The sequence below is a fragment of the Aquarana catesbeiana genome, linkage group LG03 (assembly GCF_042186555.1).
Source record: "Aquarana catesbeiana isolate 2022-GZ linkage group LG03, ASM4218655v1, whole genome shotgun sequence".
Lineage (NCBI taxonomy): Eukaryota > Metazoa > Chordata > Amphibia > Anura > Ranidae > Aquarana > Aquarana catesbeiana.
The window spans coordinates 688,162,584-688,190,031 of record NC_133326.1 but is presented as its reverse complement, the minus strand read 5'-3'; the positions used below and the strand labels follow the sequence as shown (position 1 = coordinate 688,190,031).

At 45.2% G+C, this 27,448-nt stretch overlaps 1 protein-coding gene across 1 annotated transcript; it reads right to left on the bottom strand.

The window, feature by feature from the left end:
* Positions 1–1,172: 1,172 nt before the first annotated feature.
* Positions 1,173–22,037, bottom strand: KRTAP6-3 (keratin associated protein 6-3). Its single transcript, XM_073623038.1, has 3 exons — positions 21,885–22,037; positions 20,802–20,942; positions 1,173–3,307 (listed from the first exon to the last, which is right to left on the bottom strand). Exons 1-3 carry the CDS (start codon positions 21,975–21,977, stop codon positions 3,068–3,070), a joined length of 474 nt encoding a protein of 157 aa, XP_073479139.1. The 5' UTR covers positions 21,978–22,037; the 3' UTR covers positions 1,173–3,067.
* Positions 22,038–27,448: the final 5,411 nt, after the last annotated feature.

Genomic DNA, 27,448 nt, shown 5'->3' with positions numbered 1-27,448 from the left:
TTTGAGAAAATTTGGAGTCCTTGGGTGACCCACTTTCTTTCTCCTAATTTTGACACTTCTTTACTAGGACCTTGGTAACTATATAACTTTGTTTTGAATAGCTGATAAAAATATACTATGTATATATTGTTACTAAGAAATCCCTTATTCTATCCTGTCTTCTCCTATTTATTTTTACATAACGAAATGGTAGCGAAACACTCACTCACACTCACTTTTATAATGTTCAATTATAATACAATAATAGATAGTAAGCTCTAATGTCCTATTATAAATAACTGAATCTCATAGTAATTAATATTATTTCTTTATTACATATTACTCAAAGTTAAAAGTTTAACAACTTTTTCATTTTTTTGTTGCTCTTGATTATATAATTGTTAAAATTGATTGTAACAACTTAGTCTTTCTAAAACATATAGCCTATTTAAGTCTTTCATTGCTTGTAACTACAAGAAATACTAAGAGCTGATATGTAAATTAAATTAATGCTACCATTTAATGTAATCAATATTTTGTTAATTGTATATTTTCAAAATCAATAAACAAATTTGACGAGAAGTAGAAAAAAACTAATGTTTATGGCAGAAAAATCAGATAGAAAATCAGGAAGGCACCTTACTGACTGGGGTTCCCCATGATCTTGCTGCCATAATAGGAAAAGATTAGACCACCTTTTTGGCATAGCACTGAAAAATGGAGTATACTTCTTATTAGGCCACCTATACGTTCCCGCACTCTCTGCTTGTGCTATGTTATTAGTTAATTAATTAGCATTTTTCCCAGCTATTTCTGTGGACTACTGAATAACCTGTTTGTTATGGACAAGAAATGAGGGGAATGTGTTCTGTAGTCCCCACAGAGGGGGACAATGCTGCTCCTCTATACAATGGAGTGAGTGAGAATTGTCCCCCTAGGCCAGGAATTGTGTTACCGGGAGGATCACCAGGTCTAAATAAGGAAAAATAAATCTGAAATAAAGAAAACAAATGCAGCCATCACATCTAAGGATTGTTAAGCTGTAATACATTACATTTTTGTCCTTTAGTGTTTAGATACACTTTAACTACTTCTTTTCACCAAATAGATTCATGTCATTGCAGTGCCATTTTATGTTTTTGTTCATTTTGCATATTTCTATAATTTTGTAAAAAAAAAAGAAACAGCTTTATAAAAAAATGCATTTATTTCATTTGGCATGATATCTCATAACAACTTCAATGCATTAACAATGAATATATTTATTTTACAATATTTTTTATTACATTTTTTGCAGAATAACAGTATAGAAAGTGCACAAGTGGCAGTGAGTAGTTTTTCAGGCACAACATACATAGAGTCATTATTACAGCATAGTGCATTGTACCATTAAAAGGTTTAGAAAAAATTTGCAGACATAACAGGTTTGATATTACACTGGAAATCCACCTGAAAGTACTGGCATTGTTAATTTTGTATATGTGTGGTGCCAGGCAGTTGGACTATCAATCAAAATATGCAGTGAGCACCCAAGCTTACGAAGTGAAGTGAGTGGAGTAAGTCACAGAGAGGAAGAAAGAAAAGAAGAGGAAAGACAAATGACGCTAAATAACATATACAGGTGTGCAATCTGCTTCCAAGGGGTACTACCATCATCACTTGTGCTTAAAGCCGAACTCCAGCTTTCTGTCACTTTAAAATAGTTTGTTTGGACCAAGCTGGTCCAAATAAATTAATACCTTTACTAACAGATGCACTCACTGTCACAGCTGTATAAACTGTATTTGGTATCAGCTCCTGCAACAAAATCAAGTTGAGCTCAGCCATTCACAGGAAGCTTTGTATTTTCTGAATAGGTACAAAGCTTCCTCTGATTGGCTGAGGTGGTGAGGTGGGTGGATGAAGTCACAAACAGAGGAAACATTGTACTCATTCAGAAAATACAACAGGTTTCTCTTAGTATGAGTAACAATGTATTGAGTTCTAAATATGTATCTGCTTTGGCCAATCACTGAGGCTGTTTGTTGCAGTGATGTGAGCTGAGGGGAGAGGAAATTTGGAGTGACTGTCTAGAAGGGTTCTTCCAAACCAAGCTGATGCTTGAAGAGGATGCCAGGGTAGGAGTCCTTGTCTTTCCTCCCAGGCTTTGCCTGGAGACAATGATACTGTAGAGAAGGTCTTTGTCCGAGGCCAAAGCCAAGTCCCATGGAATCTAAGCTGTCCTGTGTTAGGGCCTGGAGAATCAGCTAGATTGCTGTCCATTTGGAGCATCTTCAGGTTAGTCTGTTATGCTGAGCAATGTAAATGAGAGCTTCAGGAAAGCTGCTGCCTAAAAGGACATTGCATGGAGACCTCATGACTCAGATCTTAACTATGACTACTCTTATAGGGTCAGAGGACCAACTCCTATTGGGAGGCTTCTGTTGATTAAACTTGGGCCACAAACAGAGGTACTTAAAGAATCTATTGTCTTCGGGAAGCTGCCATTGAAGAATCTAGGGCCAACGCTAGTTGTTCTTGAAGGATCTATTTGTAACTGAAACATTAGGGTCATCAATTTTGATATTACCGGGAGGACCCTACATAAGAAATTAGAGCCAGCATCAATTTTTATGGTTGACATAAGAAGGCCTGTGAAATGTTGCCGTTTTGAGTTGTCCTATATCCCTAACCCTCTCTCCACAAATACATTGGTCCATTGAGCACATAAACTACAAAAAAACTAAAGATACTGAAGCCTAATTATCACTACTGGTGTGTCAGTGTATTGACCAGGTCCAGCGGCATGAAAGTATCACCAATATGTAGGGTTGGAGAGCCCGTTATAAACCTGCAGCCCCTGCAGATTGCTGGTTTATAAAAGGTTCTCTTTACATAAACTTTAAAAAATAATACAATACAGCATAATATAATAACATCTAAACATTCAAGAAATGCAACAATGTCAACACTCTTCATCCTGCTTCATCGGTCGAGTTCACATACCTAAAGGTTCCACTGAATTTTCTCACAATTTCTTGGTGTTGTTTTGTAATACAGTGTTTTTAGGTACAGATATACTCATAAAATTGCAGCATTAGTACAAAAATCAATGACCACCACCACCGTCCCCACCGCCACCACCACCGCAGTCCCCACCTCCACCACCGCAGTGCCCACCTCCACCACCGCAGTGCCCACCTCCACCACCGCAGTCCCCACCGCCACCACCCCAGTCACCTCCACCCCCATGAGACATATCAGCAAAGTCTACCCCACCAGCACCGGCCCAACCGAAGTCGCTGTCACCAGAGCTGTGGCTGCGAGACATTTCCCGTATGCGGAAACCCTGCAAAAAAAAAAAAGAAAAAATATACAGCTATGATAAAGGCAAATCCCATCTTATCCACTTAGCAGCCGGGCCAATTCTGATATTTCTCTCATACATGTAAAAATCTGTTTTTTTGGGCATTTTCGCTAGAAATTTACTTAGAACCCCCAAACATTATACTTTTTCTAAAAGCAAAGCCGCCTGTGTGAAAGCGTAATAAGGAGCCATTAGAATTTGCGTGAATGACACATTTTGCCAGCAAAGTTTTTATATATGGACCCCTCAATGTTGTTAACCTGCACACACACACATTACAACCAGACTCTACAATCTACTAAGCTTAGGTTACAGTGGAGGGGTTGTAAGATTTATTCTATATAAGAATAATAAGTATTAAAAAAGAGTTGGATGTGACAGTGTGCGAATTAATTGGAAAGTTTTCCAATACATTTGTGTGGTGTGACTGTACAATTGTATAATATAGGGGTCTCCAAACTTTTTAAACAAAAGGGCCAATTTACTGTCCTTCAGACTTTAGGAGGGCTGGACTGTGGCGAGTGGGAGTAGAAAAGGTTTGTTTCAGTGAGAGTAATTGCTCCCCATTATTGGTATAAGTGGGAGGAATTGTGCCCCATCGTTGATGTCATTGGGCCCTATCGATGTCAAAGGGGGGAATTGTGCCCCAACCTTGATGTCAGTGGACCCCATTGTTGGTGTCAGTGGGAGGAATTGTGCCCCATTGTGGGTGTCAGTGGGAGGAATTGTGCCTCATCATTGGTGTCATTGGAAAGGAATTGTGCTCCTTCACTGGTGTCAGTGAGAGGGGATTATGCTACTTTGTTGGTATCAGTAGATGAAATAGTGCCCCAAGGGCCAGATAAATGCAAGTAAAGGGCCGCATCTGGCCCCCGGGCTCCAGTTTGGAGACCACTGGTATAATATGTTCTCTGCTGATATCCTGACATGATACAGTCTGGCTGCTCATTCAGATTATTCAATAAGTAATTGCAAGATTTATTATTTGAGATCACACCAGACAACATTATTATTATTATTATTATTAGTAGTAGTATTATACAGAATTTATATAGCGCCAACAGTTTACAATATAAAAGGGAGACAATACAGTTATAATACAATAAAATACAAGAGGATTAAGAGGGCCCTGCTCAGAAGAGCTTACAATCTAATAGGGTGGGACAGATGGTACAAAAGGTTGTAACTGTGGGGAAAGAGCTGATGGAAGTGGTAGGAGATTAGTTGGAGATGTGATAGGCTTTCCTGAAGAGATGAGTTTTCAGGGATCGCCTTAAGTAGCATGGAGGTAGCGAGTTCCAGAGGATTGGAGAGGCTCTGGAGAAATCCTAGAGACGAGCATGGGAGGAGGAGATGAGAGAGCTTGAGAGCAGGAGGTCTTGAGAAGAGCTGAGAGGGCGATTTGGGTGATATTTGGAGACAAGATTAGTGATGTAGCTCAGGGCAGAGTTGTGAATAGCTTTGTATGTTGTGGTTAGTATTTTGAATTTAATTTGCTGGGTGATCGGGAGCCAATGTAGGGATTGGAGGAGAGGGTTGGCAGACACCGAGCGGTTGGTAAGGTGTATAGGTCACATTCAAACAAGTCTCCCATCACAAGCCATTGATAAAGGTAATTCTCGCGTTTCCCATAAATTCTACCTTCATTTCATAGTCACATGACCACACAGGATTTTCTTACCAGCTTTTATGATATGTGGGTGGGATGTAGATGCATTTCCAGGGCAAACAGAGACATGATGCATGGGTTGGTGAGGAACATAGTTCCCCATCTGCTAATGTGGAGTTCAACCCTACAGCTGCTTGTTCTGACTCAGAGGCTCCTGCTAAGATCCAATGCCAATAGGAGTTGGGCAGGGGATGTGCTAACCAGGCTGACTACAGGGTTACAGACACACCGAAAGTTGGCATCTTGTTGCTCTGTATCTTGCAGCTATGTAGTGTGAGGAACCATCTAATCCTAAATATCACAAGGTACAGATGTTGAGAAATCTTCCTGGCCTGGTCGATCAGACCTGAAACTAAGTATGACTGTGTGTGGGCAGCATCATTAAAACCAGTCCATGTATGGCATTCTTTCCAATATCTTTTGGTCAATTTATATAATAAAGTTTGAAAGTGTGTGCTGCATTTATTTTTATTCTTTATTCCCTATCTAAAGCTGAACTCCGGTCAGCTTACAAAATTCACATTTGGGTAATGTCCAAATGGACTAATAAGAAAAAGGAAGGAAAAATAAGGATACGTAAAAGATGAATAAGGACAAGTAAAGACAAGAAAGAACAAATATGGAGAAGAAAGGACAAGTAAGGATAAGTAAAGACGAAAAAGGACAAGTGAAGACAAGAAAGAACGAGTAAGGACAAATATGGACAAGTGGCCCATATTTTGTATGATGACATGGTCACTCTAATAATATTCTTATTCCCTTCTGTGACTCCGTCTGGGAGTGACAAATTTGCACTGGAGCCGAATCGGAGATATGTGAACCGGCTCCATAGAGAGCCAGTCACATTCTCCTGCTATTGCGAATTGGATGCGGAGATCCCAGCCTTATGCCCTGTACACACGGTCGGACATTGATCGGACATTCCGACAACAAAATCCATGGATTTTTTCCGACGGATGTTGGCTCAAACTTGTCTTGCATACACACGGTCACACAAAGTTGTCGGAAAATCCGATCATTCTGAACGCGGTGACGTAAAACACGTACGTCGGGACTATAAACGGGGCAGTAGCCAATAGCTTTCATCTCTTTATTTATTCTGAGTAGGGATGAGCCGAACACCCCCCTGTTCGGTTCGCACCAGAACATGCGAACAGGAAAAAAATTCGTTCGAACACGCGAACACCGTTAAAGTCTATGGGACACGAACATGAATAATCAAAAGTGCTAATTTTAAAGGCTAATATGCAAGTTATTGTCAATAAAAGTGTTTGGGGACCTGGGTCCTGCCCCAGGGGACATGGATCAATGCAAAAAAAAGTTTTAAAAACGGCCGTTTTTTCAGGAGCAGTGATTTTAAAAATGCTTAAAGTCAAACAATAAAAGTGTAATATCCCTTTAAATTTCATACCTGGGGGGTGTCTATAGTATGCCTGTAAAGGGGCGCATGTTTCCCGTGTTTAGAACAGTCTGACAGCAAAATGACATTTTGAAGGAAAAAACTCATTTAAAACTACCGCGGCTATTGCATTGCCGACAATACACATAGAAGTTCATTGATAAAAACGGCATGGGAATTCCCCACAGGGCAACCCCGAACCAAAATTAAAAAAAAAAAATGATGTGGGGGTCCCCCTAAATTCCATACAAGGCCCTTCAGGTCTGGTATGGATATTAAGGGGAACCCCAGCCAAAATTTAAAAAAAAAATTGACGTGGGGTTCCCCCTAAATTCCATACCAGACCCTTCAGGTCTGGTATGGATTTTAAGGGGAACCCCGCGCCAAAAAAAAAAAAAAAAAACGGCGTGGGGTCCCCCTAAAAATCCATACCAGACCCTTATCCGAGCACGCAACCTGGCAGGCCGCAGGAAAAGAGGGGGGGACGAGAGTGCGGCCCCCCCCCCCTCCTGAACCGTACCAGGCCACATGCCCTCAACATTGGGAGGGTGCTTTGGGGTAGCCCCCCAAAGCACCTTGTCCCCATGTTGATGAAGACAAGGGCCTCATCCTCACAACCGTGGCCGGTGGTTGTGGGGGTCTGCGGGCGGGGGGCTTATCGGAATCTGGAAGCCCCCTTTACCAAGGGGACCCCCAGATCCCGGCCCCCCCCCCTGTGTGAAATGGTAAGGGGTTACTTACCCCTACCATTTCACTAAAAAACTGTCAAAAATGTTAAAAATGACAAGAGACAGTTTTTGACAATTCCTTTATTTAAATGCTTCTTCTTTCTTCCTTCATCTTCTTCTTCTTCTGGTTCTTCTGGCTCTTCTGGTTCTTCCTCCGGCGTTCTCGTCCAGCATCTCCTCCGCGGCGTCTTCTATCTTCTTCTCCTCGGGCCGCTCCGCACCCATGGCATGAGGGGGGAGGCTCCCGCTCTTCTCTTCATCTTCTTCTTCATCTTCATCTTCTTCTTCTTCTTCTTCTTCTCTTCTTCATCTCTTCTTCCTTCTTCATTTCTTCTGCGGGCCGCTCCGCATCCATGCATGGAGGGAGGCTCCCGCTGTGTGACGGCGTCTCTTCGTCTGACGGTTCTTAAATAACGGGGGGCGGGGCCACCCGGTGACCCCGCCCCCCTCTGACGCACGGGACATGACGGGACTTCCCTGTGGCATTCCCCGTGACGTCACAGGGAAGTCCCGTCAATTCACCGTGCGTCAGAGGGGGGCGGGGTCACCGGATGGCCCCGCCCCCCGTTATTTAAGAACCGTCAGACGAAGAGACGCCGTCACACAGCGGGAGCCTCCCTCCATGCATGGATGCGGAGCGGCCCGCAGAAGAAATGAAGAAGGAAGAAGAGATGAAGAAGAGAAGAAGAAGAAGAAGAAGAAGATGAAGAAGAAGATGAAGATGAAGAAGAAGATGAAGAGAAGAGCGGGAGCCTCCCCCCTTATGCCATGGGTGCGGAGCGGCCCGAGGAGAAGAAGATAGAAGACGCCGCGGAGGAGATGCTGGACGAGAACGCCGGAGGAAGAACCAGAAGAGCCAGAAGAACCAGAAGAAGAAGAAGATGAAGGAAGAAAGAAGAAGCATTTAAATAAAGGAATTGTCAAAAACTGTCTCTTGTCATTTTTAACATTTTTGACAGTTTTTTAGTGAAATGGTAGGGGTAAGTAACCCCTTACCATTTCACACAGGGGGGGGGCCGGGATCTGGGGGTCCCCTTGGTAAAGGGGGCTTCCAGATTCCGATAAGCCCCCCGCCCGCAGACCCCCACAACCACCGGCCACGGTTGTGGGGATGAGGCCCTTGTCTTCATCAACATGGGGACAAGGTGCTTTGGGGGGCTACCCCAAAGCACCCTCCCAATGTTGAGGGCATGTGGCCTGGTACGGTTCAGGAGGGGGGGGGGGCCGCACTCTCGTCCCCCCCTCTTTTCCTGCGGCCTGCCAGGTTGCGTGCTCGGATAAGGGTCTGGTATGGATTTTTAGGGGGACCCCACGCCGTTTTTTTTTTTTTTTTTTGGCGCGGGGTTCCCCTTAAAATCCATACCAGACCTGAAGGGTCTGGTATGGAATTTAGGGGGAACCCCACGTCAATTTTTTTTTAAAATTTTGGCTGGGGTTCCCCTTAATATCCATACCAGACCCGAAGGGCCTTGTATGGAATTTAGGGGGACCCCCACATCATTTTTTTTTTTTAATTTTGGTTCGGGGTTGCCCTGTGGGGAATTCCCATGCCGTTTTTATCAATGAACTTCTATGTGTATTGTCGGCAATGCAATAGCCGCGGTAGTTTTAAATGAGTTTTTTCCTTCAAAATGTCATTTTGCTGTCAGACTGTTCTAAACACGGGAAACATGCGCCCCTTTACAGGCATACTATAGACACCCCCCAGGTACGAAATTTAAAGGGATATTACACTTTTATTGTTTGACTTTAAGCATTAATAAAATCACTGCTCCTGAAAAAACGTCCGTTTTTAAAACTTTTTTTTGCATTGATCCATGTCCCCTGGGGCAGGACCCGGGTCCCCAAACACTTTTTATGACAATAACTTGCATATAAGCCTTTAAAATTAGCACTTTTGATTTCTCCCATAGACTTTTAAAGGGTGTTCCGCGGCATTCGAATTTGCCGCGAACACCCCAAATTGTTCGCTGTTCGGCGAACTTGCGAACAGCCAATGTTCGAGTAGAACATGAGTTCGACTCGAACTCGAAGCTCATCCCTAATTCTGAGCATGCGTGGCACTTTGTGCGTCGGATTTGTGTACACACGATTGGAAATTCCGTCAACGGATTTTGTTGTCGGAAAATTTTATAGCCTGCTCTCAAACTTTGTGTGTCGGAAAATCCGATGGAAAATGTGTGATGGAGCCCACACACGGTCAGAATTTTCAGACAACAAGGTCCTATCGCACATTTTTCGTCAGAAAATCCGACCGTGTGTATGGGGCATAAGTCCTTCCTATATCAGGGCCGCCATCAGGGAGGTACAGCCGTTACAACTGTAAGGGGCCCCGGGGCCCGAGGGACCCGCCCGGGCCAGAAGAAAGCAGGACGGGTGAAGGGGAGCTGTGCTGTGGGGGGGGCTAAAATATATACAAGTGTTTGAAGGGGTGCTGACATATAAACAGGTGCATGGGGGGGCTGATATATATACAGGTGTGTGGGAGGGGGCTGCCATATATACAGGTGTGTGTGTGTATGGGGGGCTGACATATATACAGGCGTGTGTGTATAAGGGGGCTGACATATATACAGGTGTGTGTGTATGTGGCGGGTTGCCATATATACAGGTGTATGTGTGGGGGGGCTGACATATATACAGGTGTGAGGGGGGTTGACATATATACAGGGGTGAGGGGGGCTGACATATATACAGGATTGGGGGGGCGGACAAATATACAGGTATGTGAGGGGGGCTGACATATAAACAGGTGTGTGCGAGGGGGGGCTGACATATAAACAGGTGTGAGGGGGGCTGACAAATATACAGGTGTGAGGGGTGGCTGAGTGCCTACAGGTGGGGTGGCCGGTGTGCGGATTCGGTAGGATGGCCCATAGGCAAGTCCTGGGGAATGTTGGTGGTCAGGTGGGGGGCCCAGGTCTAAAGCTGTGTAAGGGGCCCAAAAATTTCTGATGGCTGCCGTGTCCTATATATCTGTATAAAGTGAACCTGCACGCCACTCATTCCCAACCTGCAGCCCTTTGGTACTTATTGTGTGGCCTTCAGGCAGCAGCCAGTAGAGGGAGCATTGTTTTGTGAAGTCATTAAAGTGGTTGTAAACTGCAGGGGATTTAAAAAAAATTGCATCGCATACTAGCACATCATGATAGACTTACCTGAGATGGCTGACATCTTCCCCTTCTTCCTTCTGGGTTCACGGCCTCCGGCTACATGAGTGGCCAGTGGCGCAATGACGCACAGGAACTGCTGTTTCCAGCACGGGCTCTGAAGATCCAGCACTGTAAGCTGGACCTTCAGAGGGCATGCGCCGGTGATGTCATCTGCTGCATGCACTCTGAATATCTCCTAAACTGTGCAAGTTTAGGAGATATTCACAGTCGGGGCAGCCCACCCATTGTGGGCGCACGGGCGCCGCCCCCATATCCATATCCGCCCCCTTTCGGGGGCAGGGCACATGATTTCCTATGACGGGGATTGGCAGGGGTGTGTTTTTTTGAAGCACTGATTAGAGCTAGAGGCTCTAATAGGCTTCAAAATAGGGTGGGCTCGGGGCACAGGTGTGTTGCAACAGCGAATGAATATTTGCTGTTGCAACACTAATCCTACTCCTGGCCAATCGGGAAGCGGGTCTGATACCTGTCACCTGATTGGCTGAAAGGACAGGCCATCCTATTAGACACCTAGGAGAAGAAGGGAGGAGCCGCACAGAAGACACAGAAGTCCGCCCGCCATCCATAGAAGCCCGGTGCCGCCATTGCCTGCAACCCGCTGAAGCCCCCCGCTGCCTGCTGGAGCATGCAAACCTCCGGAGCCTATAACCCGCTACTGCCGCCAGAGCCTGCAGCCCACCGATATTCGCCTCTGCCTGCCGGAGCCCGCAACCCACCCTCCGGGGCCTGCTGGGGTAGGGTGCTGAGATGCCACTGACCGTTTGCCAGCGTCCCCCCAAAAAAAGTAAATAACACCGGCCGCCAATGTTCACAGTACCTACAGGTAATCCTTATTATAGGCTTACCTGTAGGAACGAATAGTAGAACAGAGTTTATTACCACTTTAGGGATCTCCAGCCTTCAACCAAACCTAGAGCATGTCCCCAGTCTCTGGCCATCTCCAGCTGTATATTGTTAGTAGGGATGAGCCGAACACCCCCCCCGGTTTGGTTCGCACCAGAACCTGCGAACGGACCGAAAATTCGCACGAACTTTAGAAATCCATTGACGTCTATGGGACTCGAACATTCAAAATCAAAAGTGCTCATTTTAAAGGCTAATTTGCATGGTATTGTCCTAAAAAGGGTTTGGGGACCCGGGTCCTGCCCCAGGGGACATGTATCAATGCAAAAAAAACTTTTAAAAACGGCCGTTTTTTCGGGAGCAGTGATTTTAATGATGCTTAAAGTAAAAAAAAAGTGAAATATTCCTTTAAATATCGTTCCTGGGGGGTGTCTATAGTATGCCTGTAAAGTGGCGCGTGTTTCCCGTGTTTAGAACAGTCCCTGCACAAAATGTCATTTTTAAAGGAAAAAATGTCATTTAAAACTGCTTGCGGGTTTAATGTAATGTCGGGTCCTGGCAATATGGATGAAAATCAGTGAGACAAACGGCATGGGTACCCCCCAGTCCATTACCAGGCACTTTGGGTCTTGTATGGATATTAAGGGGAACCCCGCACCCAAATTAAAATAAGGAAAGGTGTGAGGCCACCAGGCCCTATATACTCTGAACAGCAGTATACAGGCGGTGCAAACAAGACAGGGACTGTAGGTTTGTTGTTAAGTAGAATCTGTTTGTAATTTTGAACGGGTACATTTTTAACGTGTTTAGCTCCAGCCAAAAAATCTTTTTTAAGCTTTTTGGAAAACATAGGGAAGGGTTATCACCCCTGTGACATTTGTTTTGCTGTCTGTCCTCCTCTTCAGAAGATTTCATCTCACTTTTTGTCCCAATGACAAATGTTTTTTGAAAATTTGGGGTTTTTTGTGGAACAAGGATTGGAAAGCATCAGTGGAAAGGAGAAATGTTTTTCCCATATAAACTTGTATGCCCCGTACACACGGTCGGACTTTGTTCGGATATTCTGACAACAAAATCCTAGGATTTTTTCCAACAGATGTTGGCTCAAACTTGTCTTGCATACACACGGTCACACAAAGTTGTCGGAAAATCCGATCGTTCTAAACGCGGTGACGTAAAACACGTACGTCGGGACTATAAACGGGGCAGTGGCCAATAGCTTTCATCTCTTTATTTATTCTGAGCATGCGTGGCACTTTGTCCGTCGGATTTGTGTACACACGATCGGAATTTCCGACAACGGATTTTGTTGTCGGAAAATTTTATAGCCTGCTCTCAAACTTTGTGTGTCGGAAAATCCGATGGAAAATGTGTGATGGAGCACACACGGTCGGAATTTCGGACAACAAGGTCCTATCACACATTTTCCATCGGAAAATCTGACCATGTGTACGGGGCATTACAGGAGAGAATTTCCCTTCCTAGGGGTAGATTTCATCTGACTTCCTGTTGTCTCCTTCCGTTTGCAAGTAGGAGTCGTTTGTAAGTTAGATGTTTGAAAGTAGTGGCCTGTCCTATATACTCTGCAGAAATTTGGGCCTTAGGCGTTGTTGTGGCCACAACACTGTAAGCCCTCACAGGGCCCTGCTGCGAAATATTAGATCAAGAATTGTAATTACATGCCCCTGTTGAACAGGGGCAGAAAAATTGGGCCTTTGGTGGTGGTGCTGGTGCCACAACACTGTAATTCCTCACTCGCTCTTGGTGGGTGCAGAAATGGGCCCTGCTGTGAAATATTAGATCAAGAATTGTAATTACATGCCCCTGTTGAACAAGGGCAGAAAAATTGGGCCTTTGGTGGTGGTGCTGGTGCCACAACACTGTAAGTCCTCACAGACACTCTAGTTGGAACGCAGGAACGAGCCCTGCTGCAAAGTATTGCATCAAAAATTGTAATTACACGCCCCTGTTAAACAGGGGTTGAAAAATTGGGCCTTAGGCACTGGTGCTGGTGCCACAACACTGCAACCCCTCACAGATACTCTAGTTGGAACGCAGAAACGAGCCCTGCTGCAAAGTATTGCATCAAAAACTGTAATTACACGCTCCTGTTAAACAGGGGCTGAAAAATTGGGCCTTAGGCACTGGTGGTGGCGCCCAGAACCAAAAATGTTCTTACAAGTTATCAACGTGATCATTGAGGAGGAAGAGGATAATTACTCAGGGATAGTCACTCAGCATCAGCATAGGCAGTCTTTGAAGGGATCTGAGATTTCAAAAAAAATTATTCGGTTACATCAGCATCAGGTGCTTGGTAGCTGGTGGTGATCCAAGACTGATTAATTTTTAAGAAGGTCAGTCGATCGACAGAGTCGGTGGACAGACGCACCCTGTGATCGGTTACAAAGCCTCCAGCAGCACTGAATGTGCGTTCCGAAAGAACGCTGGATGCAGGACAGGCCAGTAGCTCAATTGCATACTGTGCAAGCTCTGGCCAGTGATCCATCCTCAAGACCCAGTAACCCAGAGGATTTTCGGTGGGAAAGGTGTCCAAGTCAGATCTTGCCCCTAGGTATTCCTGTAAGTTATAAACAAATATATACCGCGCTGTCTCAAAAAAAAAAAAACAAAAGCAGCCAGCACAGCAGTGGATAAAGTTGCAAAAATGACAAATAGGGTGAAATGTGCAGCGCTTATGTGATCATATAAACCATGACAAATAATATTAGTACAGAAAACTTGAATAATAAATGATGTGCTCAAAAATACTCCAAGCAGTCCTCTATTATGACATGTGATGTCTATAAACAGAGTAACTTGGACGTGTGATGTCCAAAAAAGAAAAAAGTCAGTGACAAGCTTCAGTCATGTGTGATGATAATCCTCAACCACATGTGGATATAATATAGTGACAGTCTTTAACTTCAAATATGTATGATGTAATAACAGTTAATAGTGGGTCAACCACCAAAGACACCAGAAGCTGCTTACCAGAGGGATTGAACTCAAATAGGTGTACACCTAGTGAGTCAATCAAGCTTTGTGGTATAATATACCAAGGGGATCAGATGCTCTATCCAGATATGACCTCCAGATGGACCTCCGAACAAGTGTAAGGTATGGATGGACTCAGTAGATATAGGCAGTCAGCCCCATAATTAAAAGAAAGAGGAAGGCATATAGTGTAACTCCGTATGGAAATTTTAATACATAAAAAGCAAAGGAAATACACTCACGTGTTAAGCAGTAAAATCAAGCGCTTGTATAAAAGAAGACAGTGGTCTCAGCATATCCTTCCTAGGTATTCCTGCACCATGTAAAACAGACGCTGGCGATGGTTGCTGGAACCGATCATACCTTGGGGCTGCGGACCAAAAAATTGTCTGAACGCATCGGTCAGACGGCCACCTTCTCCACCGCTCCTTCTTTGACTGACCAAAGCCTCAGCAACACGTTGTCCAGAAACAGGAGTTTGTAACCTTCCAGTCTCTGGGAACGCGTTGCACAGACCTTTCTGCAAGGCCTCCCGAAGATGTTTCATCCTTTGCTCCCTCTGCGATGGCAAGATAAAGTCCGCAACTTTACCCTTGTAACGTGGATCAAGGAGGGTTGCCAGCCAGTATTGGTCCTTCTCCTTGATACCACGAATACGGGGATCCTTCCGCAGGCTTTGCAGGATCAGGGAGGCCATGCAGCGTAGGTTTGCTGAGGCATTCGGTCCGGAGTCCTCTGGGTCACTAAGGACGACATGGTCCGCAGCCACCTGGTCCGTGCCTGTAGTATGAGAACACCACCAACCTTCTACAGGTAGCTTTAGCTGAACACTGTGCGGAGCTCGCAAAAAACTAACTTGTAGCTTTTTTAGCTGCCTGTGGTAGTGATAGGATCAGGACAACACCACCAACCTTCTACAGGTAGCTTTAGCTGAACACTGTGCAGAGCTCGCAAAAAACTAACTTGTAGCTTATTTAGCTGCCTGCGGTAGTGATAGGATCAGGACAACACCACCAACCTTCTACAGGTAGCTTTAGCTGAACACTGTGCAGAGCTCGCAAAAAACTAACTTGTAGCTTTTTTAGCTGCCTGCGGTAGTGATAGGATCAGGAAAACACCACCAACCTTCTACAGGTAGCTTTAGCTGAACACTGTGCAGAGCTCGCAAAAAAATAACTTGTAGGTTTAGCTGAACACTGTGAGGAGGACACACCACACTAACTTGTAGTTTTAGCTGAACACTGTGAGCAGGACGCACTGCACTAACTTGTAGCTTTAGATGAACACTGTGCAGAGGTCTCACTACACTAACTTGTAGTTTTAGCTGAACACTGTGAGCAGGACGCACCACACTAACTTGTAGTTTTAGCTGAACACTGTGAGCAGGACGCACTGCACTAACTTGTAGCTTTAGATGAACACTGTGCAGAGGTCTCACTACACTAACTTGTAGTTTTAGCTGAACACTGTGAGCAGGACGCACCACACTAACTTGTAGTTTTAGCTGAACACTGTGAGCAGGACGCACTACACTAACTTGTAGCTTTAGATGAACACTGTGCAGAGGTCTCACTACACTAACTTGTAGTTTTAGCTGAACACTGTGAGCAGGACGCACTACACTAACTTGTAGTTTTAGCTGAACACTGTGAGGAGGACGCACCACACTAACTTGTAGTTTTAGCTGAACACTGTGAGCAAGACGCACTACACTAACTTGTAGCTTTAGATGAACACTGTGCAGAGCTCGCAAAAAAATAACTTGTAGGTTTAGCTGAACACTGTGAGGAGGACGCACCACACTAACTTGTAGTTTTAGCTGAACACTGTGAGCAAGACGCACTGCACTAACTTGTAGCTTTAGATGAACACTGTGCAGAGGTCTCACTACACTAACTTGTAGCTTTAGCTGAACACTGTGAGCAGGACGCACCACACTGACTTGTAGTTTTAGCTGAACACTGTGAGGAGGACGCACTACACTAACTTGTAGTTTTAGCTGAACACTGTGAGGAGGACGCACTACACTAACTTGTAGTTTTAGCTGAACACTGTGAGCAGGAAGCACTACACTAACTGTAAATAGTCTAGCTGCCTGACTGTGGTACTAATAGGATCAAAAGAACACCAGCAATTTTCTTCAGGTATCTGTAAATACTGTAACAAGACAAGCCTGCCTGTCAGTAAGAAGATAATATATATACACAACACCTGGGATGCATATATATATACACAATACACTGTAAGTGCAGCTAACTCACTAATTGTCCTGCCTAATCTAGCTAACTCAAATGAAATGACACTGTCTCTCTGTCTATCTATGTATCTCAACGCCGGAACACACACTACACCGGGCCGCCGTGCAGACGGCCTTATATAGTGTGGGGCGTGTTCTTAACCCCCTGAGCCATAATTGGCCAAAGCCACCCTGGCTTTGGCCAATTACAGCCCTCTCTACCGACGGCGCTGTGATTGGCCAAGCATGCGGGTCATAGTGCATGCTTAGCCAATCATCAGCCAGCAATGCACTGCGATGCCACAGTGAATTATGGGACGTGGCGCACCACGCGAATTTGGCGCTTACGGCCCATAACGTTCGGAATTCGGCGAACGACCGAACAGCCAATGTTCGAGTCGAACATGGGTTTGACTCAAACACGAAGCTCATTCCTAATTGTCAGTCTCTGTCAATCTTATGTAGCACTACATATACTAAATATTATGTGAGACCATCTGGGAATGTCAGGGTTGTCATTGAGGACAAAAAAAAAGAAAAAAAAGAACATGAGTTCGACTCGAACTCGAAGCTCACCCCTAATTATCACTAGTGGCTATAGCAACTAGAGCTGCACAATTAATCGTTAAAAAAATCGTGATCTCGAATCAACCCCCCTTGACGATCTCTATTGCAGAGTTTGCCGATTCTTTCATATAACAAGTGGAGAGACTTATCTGCTCACTCAGCTGTCAAAATAAAACATCGGGGCAGTCTGCCAACTTTTTAACATGAAACATTATAACTAACTCTTCCTTCTTAGACCAAAGGGATAAACTTATGTGTGTAAAGAAAAAATCCAGGCAGTCTGCCAAGTTTTTAACAATGTGTAAATGCGGGAAGTTTAACCACTTAAAGTCTAAATCTTTTTCTGACCCTTCTTTCTTAAGGTAAAATCAATATTTTTTGCTAGAAAATTACTTGGAACCCCCCAAACATTACATATATTTTAGCAGAGACCCTAGGGAATAAAATGTCAATTGCTGCAATATTTTATGTTACTTTAATGAATAATGAATAAAAAAAAAAAACAGTAAAGTTATCCCAATTTTTTTTGTTTTAATGTGAAAGATGTTGTTACGCCGCGAGAATCGTGATCTATCCTCTAAGCAAAAAAATTGTGATTCTCATTTTAGCCAGAATCGTGCAGCTCTAATAGCAACCATTAGTGATCATCATAAGAGAATCCGGCAGGGCTGGTTGTACCCAATTTGATCAATCACCTTGGTACATTCAGCCTGCTCATTAACCGCTTCAGCCCCGGACCATTTGGCTGGCCAAAGACCAGAGCACTTTTTGTGATTCGCTACTGCGTCGCTTTAACTGACAACTGCGCGGTCGTGCAACGTGGCTCCCAAACAAAGTCAACGCCATTTTTTCCCCACACATAGAGCTTTCTTTTAGCAGTATTTAATCACCTCTGCGGTTTTTATTTTTTGCACTATAAACAAAAAAAGAGTGAAAATTTTGAAAAGAAACACATTATTTATTACTTTTTACTATAATAAATATCCCCAAAAAATATATAAAAAAACTTTTTTTTCCTCAGTTTAGGCCGATACGTATTCTTCTACATATTTTTGGTAAAAAAAAAAAAAAAAAAAAAAATCGCAATAAGCGTATATTGATTTGTTTGCGCAAAAGTTATAGTGTCTACAAAATAGGGGATAGTTTTATGGCATTTTTTTTACTTATTTTTTTTTTACTAGTAATGGCGGCGATCAGCGATTTTTATCATGACTGCGACATTATGGCGGACACGTCGAACAATGTTGACACATTTTTGGGACCATTGGCATTAATACAGCGATCAGTGCGATTAAAAATGCATTGATTACTGTAAAAATGTCACTGGCAGTGAAGGGGTTAACACTAGGGGGCAGGGAAGGGGTTAATGTGTGTCCTAGGGAGTGTTCTAACTGAAGGGGGAGGGGACTGTGCAGGGAAACTAACAGATCACCTGTTCACACTCTGTATGAACAGAGGATCTGTCAGTTCTCCCCTCAGAGAACCGGAAACTGTGTGTTTACACATACAGATCCCGGTTCTCCGTGTGCCCCGAGCGATTCCCGGTGGGCCGATGGCTCAGTGTGGGCCAGTTTCTGCCGCATCTGTGGTGCGCGGCGATCTACCCATCAACCGGCGACAGCTGTCGCCTGGCGGGTAGGTCGTAAGCCAGTATGCAGAGTAGCGCAGGAAGCGCAGGAAGCGTGTGTAGTAAGTTCTCTCTCTCATGTCATGCAGCGCTGTTCGCTCCCCGGCGGCCCCTCCTCTCTTCTCGTCTATCCCCATTAGCTTGTAAGATCATCGGGATAGACGAGAAGAGAGGAGGGGCCACCGAGGAGCGAACAGCACTGCATGACATGAGAGAGAGAACTTACTGCACACGCTTCCTGCGCTACTCTGCATACTGTCTAGTAAGATGCTGGTGATGTGTCCCTGATGTGCCCTATAATGTGCCCCGATCATGTGCCCCCTGAGGTGCCCCATGCCCTAATGTGCCATGTGCCCTGATGTGCCCTGTGCCCTGATGTGCCCTGTGCCCTAATGTGCCCTGTGCCCTAATGTGCTATGTGCCCTGATGTGCTATGTGCCCTAATGTGCCATGTGCCCTGATGTGCTATGTGCCCTGATGTGCCCTGTGCCCTAATGTGCCATGTGCCCTGATGTGCTATGTGCCCTGATGTGCCCTGTGCCCTAATGTGCCATATGCTATGTGCCCTGATGTGCTATGTGCACGGTGAGCCCCATAATGTGCCATGTGCCATGTGCCATAATGTGCCCTGATGTGTTGTGCCCTGGGCCGGTCTGGATGAAGTCCAGGGCCACATTTTTGTCCCAGTCCAGCCCTGCTAATCACAGGCACTGAGACATTTCCCGGTCCGCAGCTGCACAGATCAGAATGTCTCAGTGCCTGTTATTAGCACTGTGAAGTGTCGGCTTCCTGGCGGGATCGGGCATGTGGGATTTCAGACACACCCCAAGCCCATCTCTAATGGTTGTAGACAGTTAAGCTCCCTGCAGGTTGCTTAGCAGCAGTGGAGCCTTCTCTGACATGCTGATCGGGATGCAATCCAGGTGATGCTCTTAGTCAACTCCAAGTGTTAAATATCAGTGATTTTATTGATCAAAGCCCACATCTTACTGGCATGGAGCCCACATGGCTGCTGAACATATGGTTGATTATATATATATATATGTGTGGTTGTACTCTTGATGCTAATAAATACTGTGTTTATTAGATCTGACTGGGAGCATCACCTGGATCACATCCCGATCAGCATGTCAACAGAGAAGGTTATACAGCATTACTGCTGCTAGGTGAGCAGCTGGGGGCTCGGCTCTCTACAACCAATAGTGCCAGCCTTTCCCTGCATGCACCCACAATGTCACCAGCACTATGTCCTAATAGACTGCCACCGCTGCCAAGAAGACAGAAACCAGACCAGTGCTGTCAATAGCAAGGGCAGGGCAGTAAGAGGAGGCTGGGGAACCCCACAGTGGCAGAACACCAGGGCCCGGTAGCAAGACAACCTTTTCAACCCTGGTAGTTCTCCAACTGCTTTGGACCCTTCTAGTTTCTTGGTGGGCTAGTGAAATATCTCTTGTCTTCTGCCACCCTAGGGGGCACCAATGAAGTAGGAAGGGAGTTCACTGCAAAACATGTGAATGGGTCTCGTTGTGGGATCGTAGTAAATGGCCCCAGGAGATTATATATATATATATATATATATATGCATTTTATAGTTGCCCCCCCCTACCTTTTGTCCCTGTCCCCCCATGTGCCCCTCCTAAATATGAAAGCTGGAGATGCCACTGCCCGTCATTGGTGTCAGTGGAAGCATTACTGCCCCATCATTGGTGTCAGTTGGAAGAATAGCACCCTAACATTGGTGTCAGTGGGAGGAATAGTTCCCCATCATTGGTGTCAGTTGGAGGAATAGCACCCCAACATTGATATCAGTGGGCGGAACAGTGCCCCATCACTGGTATCAGTGGGAGGAATAGTGCTCCATTGTTGGTGCTAGTGGGAGAAAGTATTTCCAATTGTTGGTGTCATTGAAAGGAATAATGCCCCACCCTTGAATAGTTGGAGTAGAAGGAAGTAGGCCCCCTGTTGGTGTCAATTGGAGAAACGGTGCCTGCTTGTTGCTGTCAATGGTGCCTTAAGGGCCCAATGAAGACCTGCATAGGGTTGCAGTTTGGAGATCACAGCCCTAGCACCTCAATAGCCTGTAAAGAGCGCTGACATTGGACGGGACTATGGCATTTGGAGGAGCTGCTAAAGCCTCATACTTCTCGTATAATTGTATCTATTAGGATTGGATGGACTCTCTGCTCTCTCCATTCTGACCTTCTAGGAGTCCTGGGACTGGCCTGGCCCTTTCCACTCACCACATAGAGGAAGGATGCCAGGATCACGGCTTTCAGAGCGGCCTCCATGTTCGGCGGGAATTGGAAGATGACTTGGGTAAACTTCCCTTCCTTCTTTTTGATGATGAAAGCCACAGGATGGGAGCTATCTGTGTCACGTATCTGAAGGGTAGAAGCAGGTTACAATAAAGAGGAACTGCAGGCAGATAGAAAAGACACACATGAATGCAGCTTTATTTTTATTTATTGATTTCAGCCTAGTAACAGTTGAAACGCCTTCTCTCCTGTACTGAAATTTCTTACTCTGTTTTCACTGCACACTGTGAGCTTCTCACAATGTGCACTAGAAGCTACAGTAAGTCAGATATAGCCCACCTCAGTTCCTGGCTGGAGGACATAAAGCACCATTTAGCCCTTTTCTCCTCACCCTGACTGTCCTTGGCCCACCCTTCTCAGTCGTTGAATTTCGAGTAACGTTACTTTAATAAAATATTGCTTATGAAGCCTATGAATATTTTATATTTTTTGTATGCAGGCAGCCAGTTGAAACTTGCAGCTTATCTATATATAACACAAGATTCCCACAGTACAATGGGTTAAAGGACCAGAACTGCAGTAGATAGAGTAACACGGAGTGAGGAGGAGGAGTTGCTGCTCTGACTTTTTGTGTGTGTAAGCTTTAGCTTGAGCTGCTGAGCTCTGTAAAGAACAAAATTTTTTACCCAAGAGATAGTAAGGAGAAGATGAAAAACCCGAATACAAAATATTTGTATGTGATATTTCATCATTACATTTACAGCCAGCAGGTGTCACTGTACGCTCCTTCTCACATATTTACTTGTCTGTTCTTAGCTGCTATGTTGTAAAAGCCTGTTGTCTACAAAGCCCAACAGTTCAAGATCAAAAATAAACACAGGAATGGGTAAGTCAGAGCAGTGCCCTTCTCGGTATGGCTCAGGCCAAGTTTTTCAATAAGAGATTGCCTGTCCAAGAGGTACAGGGGAGGAGCCAGTGCTCTCACACACTGCTGTGTATGTGTATACATTTTAACTTGAGATTCTGCTTCTAGTTCCCTTCTGCTGCCCAACCCAGGAAAAACCTCACCTCAATAGTACTGCTATTCTTGGAGTTCAGAGATACAGGCAGCTTGGCACTGAACACCGGCTCTCCGTTCTCCCTCTCAATGGAAACATTCATATTGCTGGAGGAGGTGACGATCCTGACATTCCCGATGTGGTGAGCAGACTGAGCACAAACTTTCAGCTGGGGGAGACAATACAACATAACATAACAATATAGCAATGATATACCAATATAACATAACAATTTAACATAAAAATATAGCAATGACATAAAAATCTAACATAACAATATAGTAATGACATACAGTGAAAAAATATGAAAATGAACCAAAGCGCCAAAGAATGAAAGTAATGGCGCGTAAACACGAGCAGACTTCAAGTCAGACTGAACTCCGAAGGACTTTTTTTCGACGGAGTTCCAATGAAACGGACTTGCCTACACATGATCCCACCAAAGTCCGATCGTAATGACGTACAACCGGACTAAAATAAGGAAGTTCATAGCCAGTAGCCAACAGCTGCCCTTGTGTCGTTTTTCGGTCCGTCGGACTAGCATACAGACAAACATTTTTTTCTATAGGATAGGAATCGAGTCCATCGGAAAGATTTGAAACATGTTCTATTTCTAAGGTCCGTCAGATTTTTCGACAGAAAAGGTCCGATGAAGCCCACAAACGATCGGAATGTCCAACAGATTCGTTCCGTCGGACCTTTTCTGCCGGAAAGTCTGCTCGTGTGTACGTGTATAAGTGAAAAAAACCTCATGTATGTGTTAATATGGATAAAGAAAACGAATTGCTTTACGACATAATTAAAGCAGCTGCAGTGTGAAATTGGTGTGAACAATTAATAAATGATAAAAAGTATACCGCGCTAAATGCTAAAAAATTACATACAGGTAATAAAATATAGGTGATACACTGGTAACAATTAATGAAATTAATAAAACAGTCCCCAGTGAAAAAAAAAGGTGCTCGTGCTAGTGGAACAGTATCCAGTGCTGTGACTTGAATAGATGGATGATTCCTATGTGCTTTAAATAGGGTGCCCCCCCCCCCCCCCCCAGTAGATGTGCACTCACCCCTGGGAGTGGACCAACTATCGCTAGTTAGGTCAAATGCACGTGCGGGGCGACCCTTGTGGATGTCCTCTGGACCGATGATTGGCTGCGGTGAATGTTCCTCATGTAAATAGATATAATAGAAAAAGCCTCCTTGCTCATGACTGTTGGATAACAGATGTTGTACACCCTTATCAACACCCCTCTTAACTTTCTACTCCCAATAAACCAGACCACACCAAAATTTGGAGTAAAAAAGGCCGTAGCAGCCTACTTTATTTAACACAATATATATTTATAACTTTCTTATAAACTCTGTCATCAAAACAATAAACAACAAACATCTGTTACTCAATGAAAAAACCTTAAACTAAAGAGCGTTGGTCTGCGCTATCACTTAAACTCAGTCTGATGGTCATCACCCATGTAACACTGCGGTACTTATCAAAATGTCTCAACTAGGCCTCAAGCCGACAAGCTGGCTCAGAGACTAACAATTCCCGCAGTGCCCCATTATCACTTCCCGGCTAACCTCCGTTAACCGGGAACCAAAAAACATCCGGATCCATAACAACGTTAGATCCCCCACTTACTTTTTCCATCTTCCTTCCCTTGCACAGACCAACGCCCGCCACTGCATCCCACGAGTAATGCCTTACTCTTGGATGCCTCTCCACACCCGAATAGCTCGCTGTATTCCATCCTGTAATCTTAAAGTCCACAAATCTATCCCCACATCATTAAGGTGGACCCCATCAGGTCTCAAATACCTCCACGTTTCTAATTCCAATTCAGGATGTCTAATTGCTAAACAACCATTGCGTACCATAAATTTGCTCACCTCCCTATTAATCTTTTTTCTGGCCCGATTTACACCTTCCACCGACCTGGCCATTCTCCAAGATGTCCGAGCCACCATATCCGACCATATAAAAATAGTCTTGGGGAATAATTCCATCAAGCGCCACAAGTCACATTTGATGTCGCGCATGATGTCTACCATGGATCTGAGACCTAGGTCATTGCTGCCAACGTGTAAAACTAACACGTCAGGTGGTCCCTCCCTCAGGGCATATTTCTGTACCTCAGGAAACAATCTACCCAACAGCATTCCCGGTATCCCCAATCACTTAATACAAACTTCCCTTTTATCAAAACCTAACTGTCTGCCTTCCCAACGAGCATCCCCCCTTCTTGCCCCCCAACACACATAAGAATGGCCCATAATCCAGACCATTCCAGGCGCCGACCCTGTAATTAGAAGAAGACAAAAAAAACTCTACTCAAACACTATCCTGAAAGAAAAAACCTTTCATGACTAAACATAATTACAGTACTACTCCCCTAAAATCCCTATAACTCTACCACCAAATGAGGCCTTACGTAAGACTGGAACCTGTTCGATTCCCACCGTCCAATTCGTTTCACCGCCTCCACATCTAGCCCATTTTTGGCTGCTTCAATAGCCGCTCCTATTCGAAAAGAGTGGGACGAAAAATCCTTCTCCTGTAATCCTACAACCTGCAGGCATTTTCTGAAAACTGCTACGAACTGAAACCTAGATAAAAAGCTCCCGTCCAAATGCACTAAAAAGGGGCCTTGGAAATATGGACGAACTTGCAAGAATTCCTCGACCGTGCCCACCAGGCACAGGCAAGATCCCTGAATCGGGTAAACCTTCACTACCCTGCCTCTCCCTACTTGATCTGTTTTTGACCTCTTTATATCCAACGTTAAACCTTCACGCTCCAACTTAACCTCCTGACATCCCAATCCTTCTTGAACTGTTTTTGACGGACTAACCAGTTTGCTGATCCTGAACGCTCCAAAAAACGCCAATACAAACACCACCTTAAACAAGGCGACTTCATACTCGGAAGAGCATACCTCCCCCAACTTTGCTACAATACTCCCCAAAATCTCAAAAGTCACCAGTCTTCTGGAATCACGCCTGACTCCCCGCTTCCTATACTCCTTTAGCGCTTAACGCACCCAAAAATCTTTCGTGACATCCGGCTGACCCTGTAGCTTAAAGAGAAAAGCCAACCCCGCTAACTGCGTATTCAACCCAGCTACTCACGCACCCCCTTCCATTTTCCTTGCCACATAGTATAGCAACAACAAATGCAAAGACCTCCCTGATGGCTCCTCGCTAGGGATGAGCCGAACACCCCCCTGTTCGGTTCGCACCAGAACATGCGAACAGGAAAAAAGTTCGTTCGAACACGCGAACACCGTTAAAGTCTATGGAACACGAACATCAATAATCAAAAGTGCTAATTTTAAAGGCTAATATGCAAGTTATTGTCATAAAAAGTGTTTGGGGACCTGGGTCCTGCCCCAGGGGACATGGATCAATGCAAAATAAATTTTTAAAAACGGCCATTTTTTCAGGAGCAGTGATTTTAATAATGCTTAAAGTCAAACAAAAAAAGTGTAATATCCCTTTAAATTTCGTACCTGGGGGGTGTCTATAGTATGCCTGTAAAGGGGCGCATGTTTCCTGTGTTTAGAACAGTCTGACAGCAAAATGACATTTTGAAGGAAAAAAGCCATTTAAAACTACCCGCGGCTATTGCATTGCCGACAATACACATAGAAGTTCATTGATAAAAACGGCATGGGAATTCCCCAAAGGGGAACCCTGAACCAAAATTAAAAAAAAAAAAAATGACGTGGGAGTCCCCCTAAATTCCATACCAGGCCCTTCAGGTCTGGTATGGATATTAAGGGGAACCCCGGCCAAAATTTAAAAAAAAAAATGATGTGGGGTTCCCCCTAAATTCCATACCAAACTCTGGTATGGATTTTAAGGGGAACCCCAAGCCAAAAAAAAAAAAAAAAAAAAAAAACGGCGTGGGGTCCCCCCAAAAATCCATACCAGACCCTTATCCGAGCATGCAACCTGGCAGGCCGCAGGAAAAGAGGGGGGATGAGAGTGCGGCCCCCCCCCCTCCTGAACCGTACCAGGCCACATGCCCTCAACATTGGGAGGGTGCTTTGGGGTAGCCGCCCAAAACACCTTGTCCCCATGTTGATGAGGACAAGGGCCTCATCCCCACAACCCTGGCCGGTGGTTGTGGGGGTCTGCGGGCGGGGGGCTTATCGGAATCTGGAAGCCCCCTTTACCAAAGGGACCCCCAGATCCCGGCCCCCCCCTGTGTGAAATGGTAAGGGGGTACAAAAGTACCCCTACCATTTCACTAAAAAACTGTCAAAAATGTTAAAAATGACAAGAGACAGTTTTTGACAATTCCTTTATTTAAATACTTCTTTCTTCTATCTTCCTTCATCTTCTGGTTCTTCTGGTTCTTCTGGCTCTTCTGGTTCTTCCTCCGGAGTTCTCGTCCAGCATCTCCTCCGCGGCGTCTTCTATCTTCTTCTCCTCGGGCCGCTCCGCACCCATGGCATGGGGGGAGGCTCCCGCTCTTCTCTTCATCTTCTCCATCTTCTTCTCTTCTTTTTTTCTTCTCTTCTTCTCTTCTTCTTTTCTTCATTTTCTTCTCCGGGCCGCTCCGCACCCATGCTGGCATGGAGGGAGGCTCCCGCTGTGTGACGGCGCTCCTCGTCTGACAGTTCTTAAATAACGGGGGGCGGGGCCACCTGGTGACCCCACCCCCCTCTGACGCATGGGACAGGACGGGACTTCCCTGTGGCATTCCCCGTGACGTCACAGGGAAGTCCCGTCAAGTCACCGTGCGTCAGAGGGGGCGGAGTCACCGGGTGGCCCCGCCCCTCATTATTTAAGAACTGTCAGACGAGGAGCGCCGTCACACAGCGGGAGCCTCCCTCCATGCCAGCATGGGTGCGGAGCGGCCCGGAGAAGAAAATGAAGACGAGAAGAAGAGAAGAAGAGAAGAAGAGAAGAAGAGAAGAAGATGAAGAAGATGAAGAGAAGAGCGGGAGCCTCCCCCCATGCCATGGGTGCGGAGCGGCCCGAGGAGAAGAAGATAGAAGACACCGCGGAGGAGATAGAAGAAAGAAGAAGTATTTAAATAAAGGAATTGTCAAAAACTGTCTCTTGTCATTTTTAACATTTTTGACAGTTTTTTAGTGAAATGGTAGGGGTACTTTTGTACCCCCTTACCATTTCACACAGGGGGGGGCCGGGATCTGGGGGTCCCCTTGTTAAAGGGGGCTTCCAGATTCCGATAAGCCCCCCGCCCGCAGACCCCCACAACCACCGGCCAGGGTTGTGGGGATGAGGCCCTTGTCCTCATCAACATGGGGACAAGGTGTTTTGGGGGGCTACCCCAAAGCACCCTCCCAATGTTGAGGGCATGTGGCCTGGTATGGTTCAGGAGGGGGGGGGCGCACTCTCGTCCCCCCCTCTTTTCCTGCGGCCTGCCAGGTTGCGTGCTCGGATAAGGGTCTGGTATGGATTTTTGGGGGGACCCCACGCCGTTTTTTTTTTTTTTTGGCGCGGGGTTCCCCTTAAAATCCATACCAGACCTGAAGGGTCTGGTATGGAATTTAGGGGGAACCCCACGTCATTTTTTTTTTTTTAATTTTGGCCGGGGTTCCCC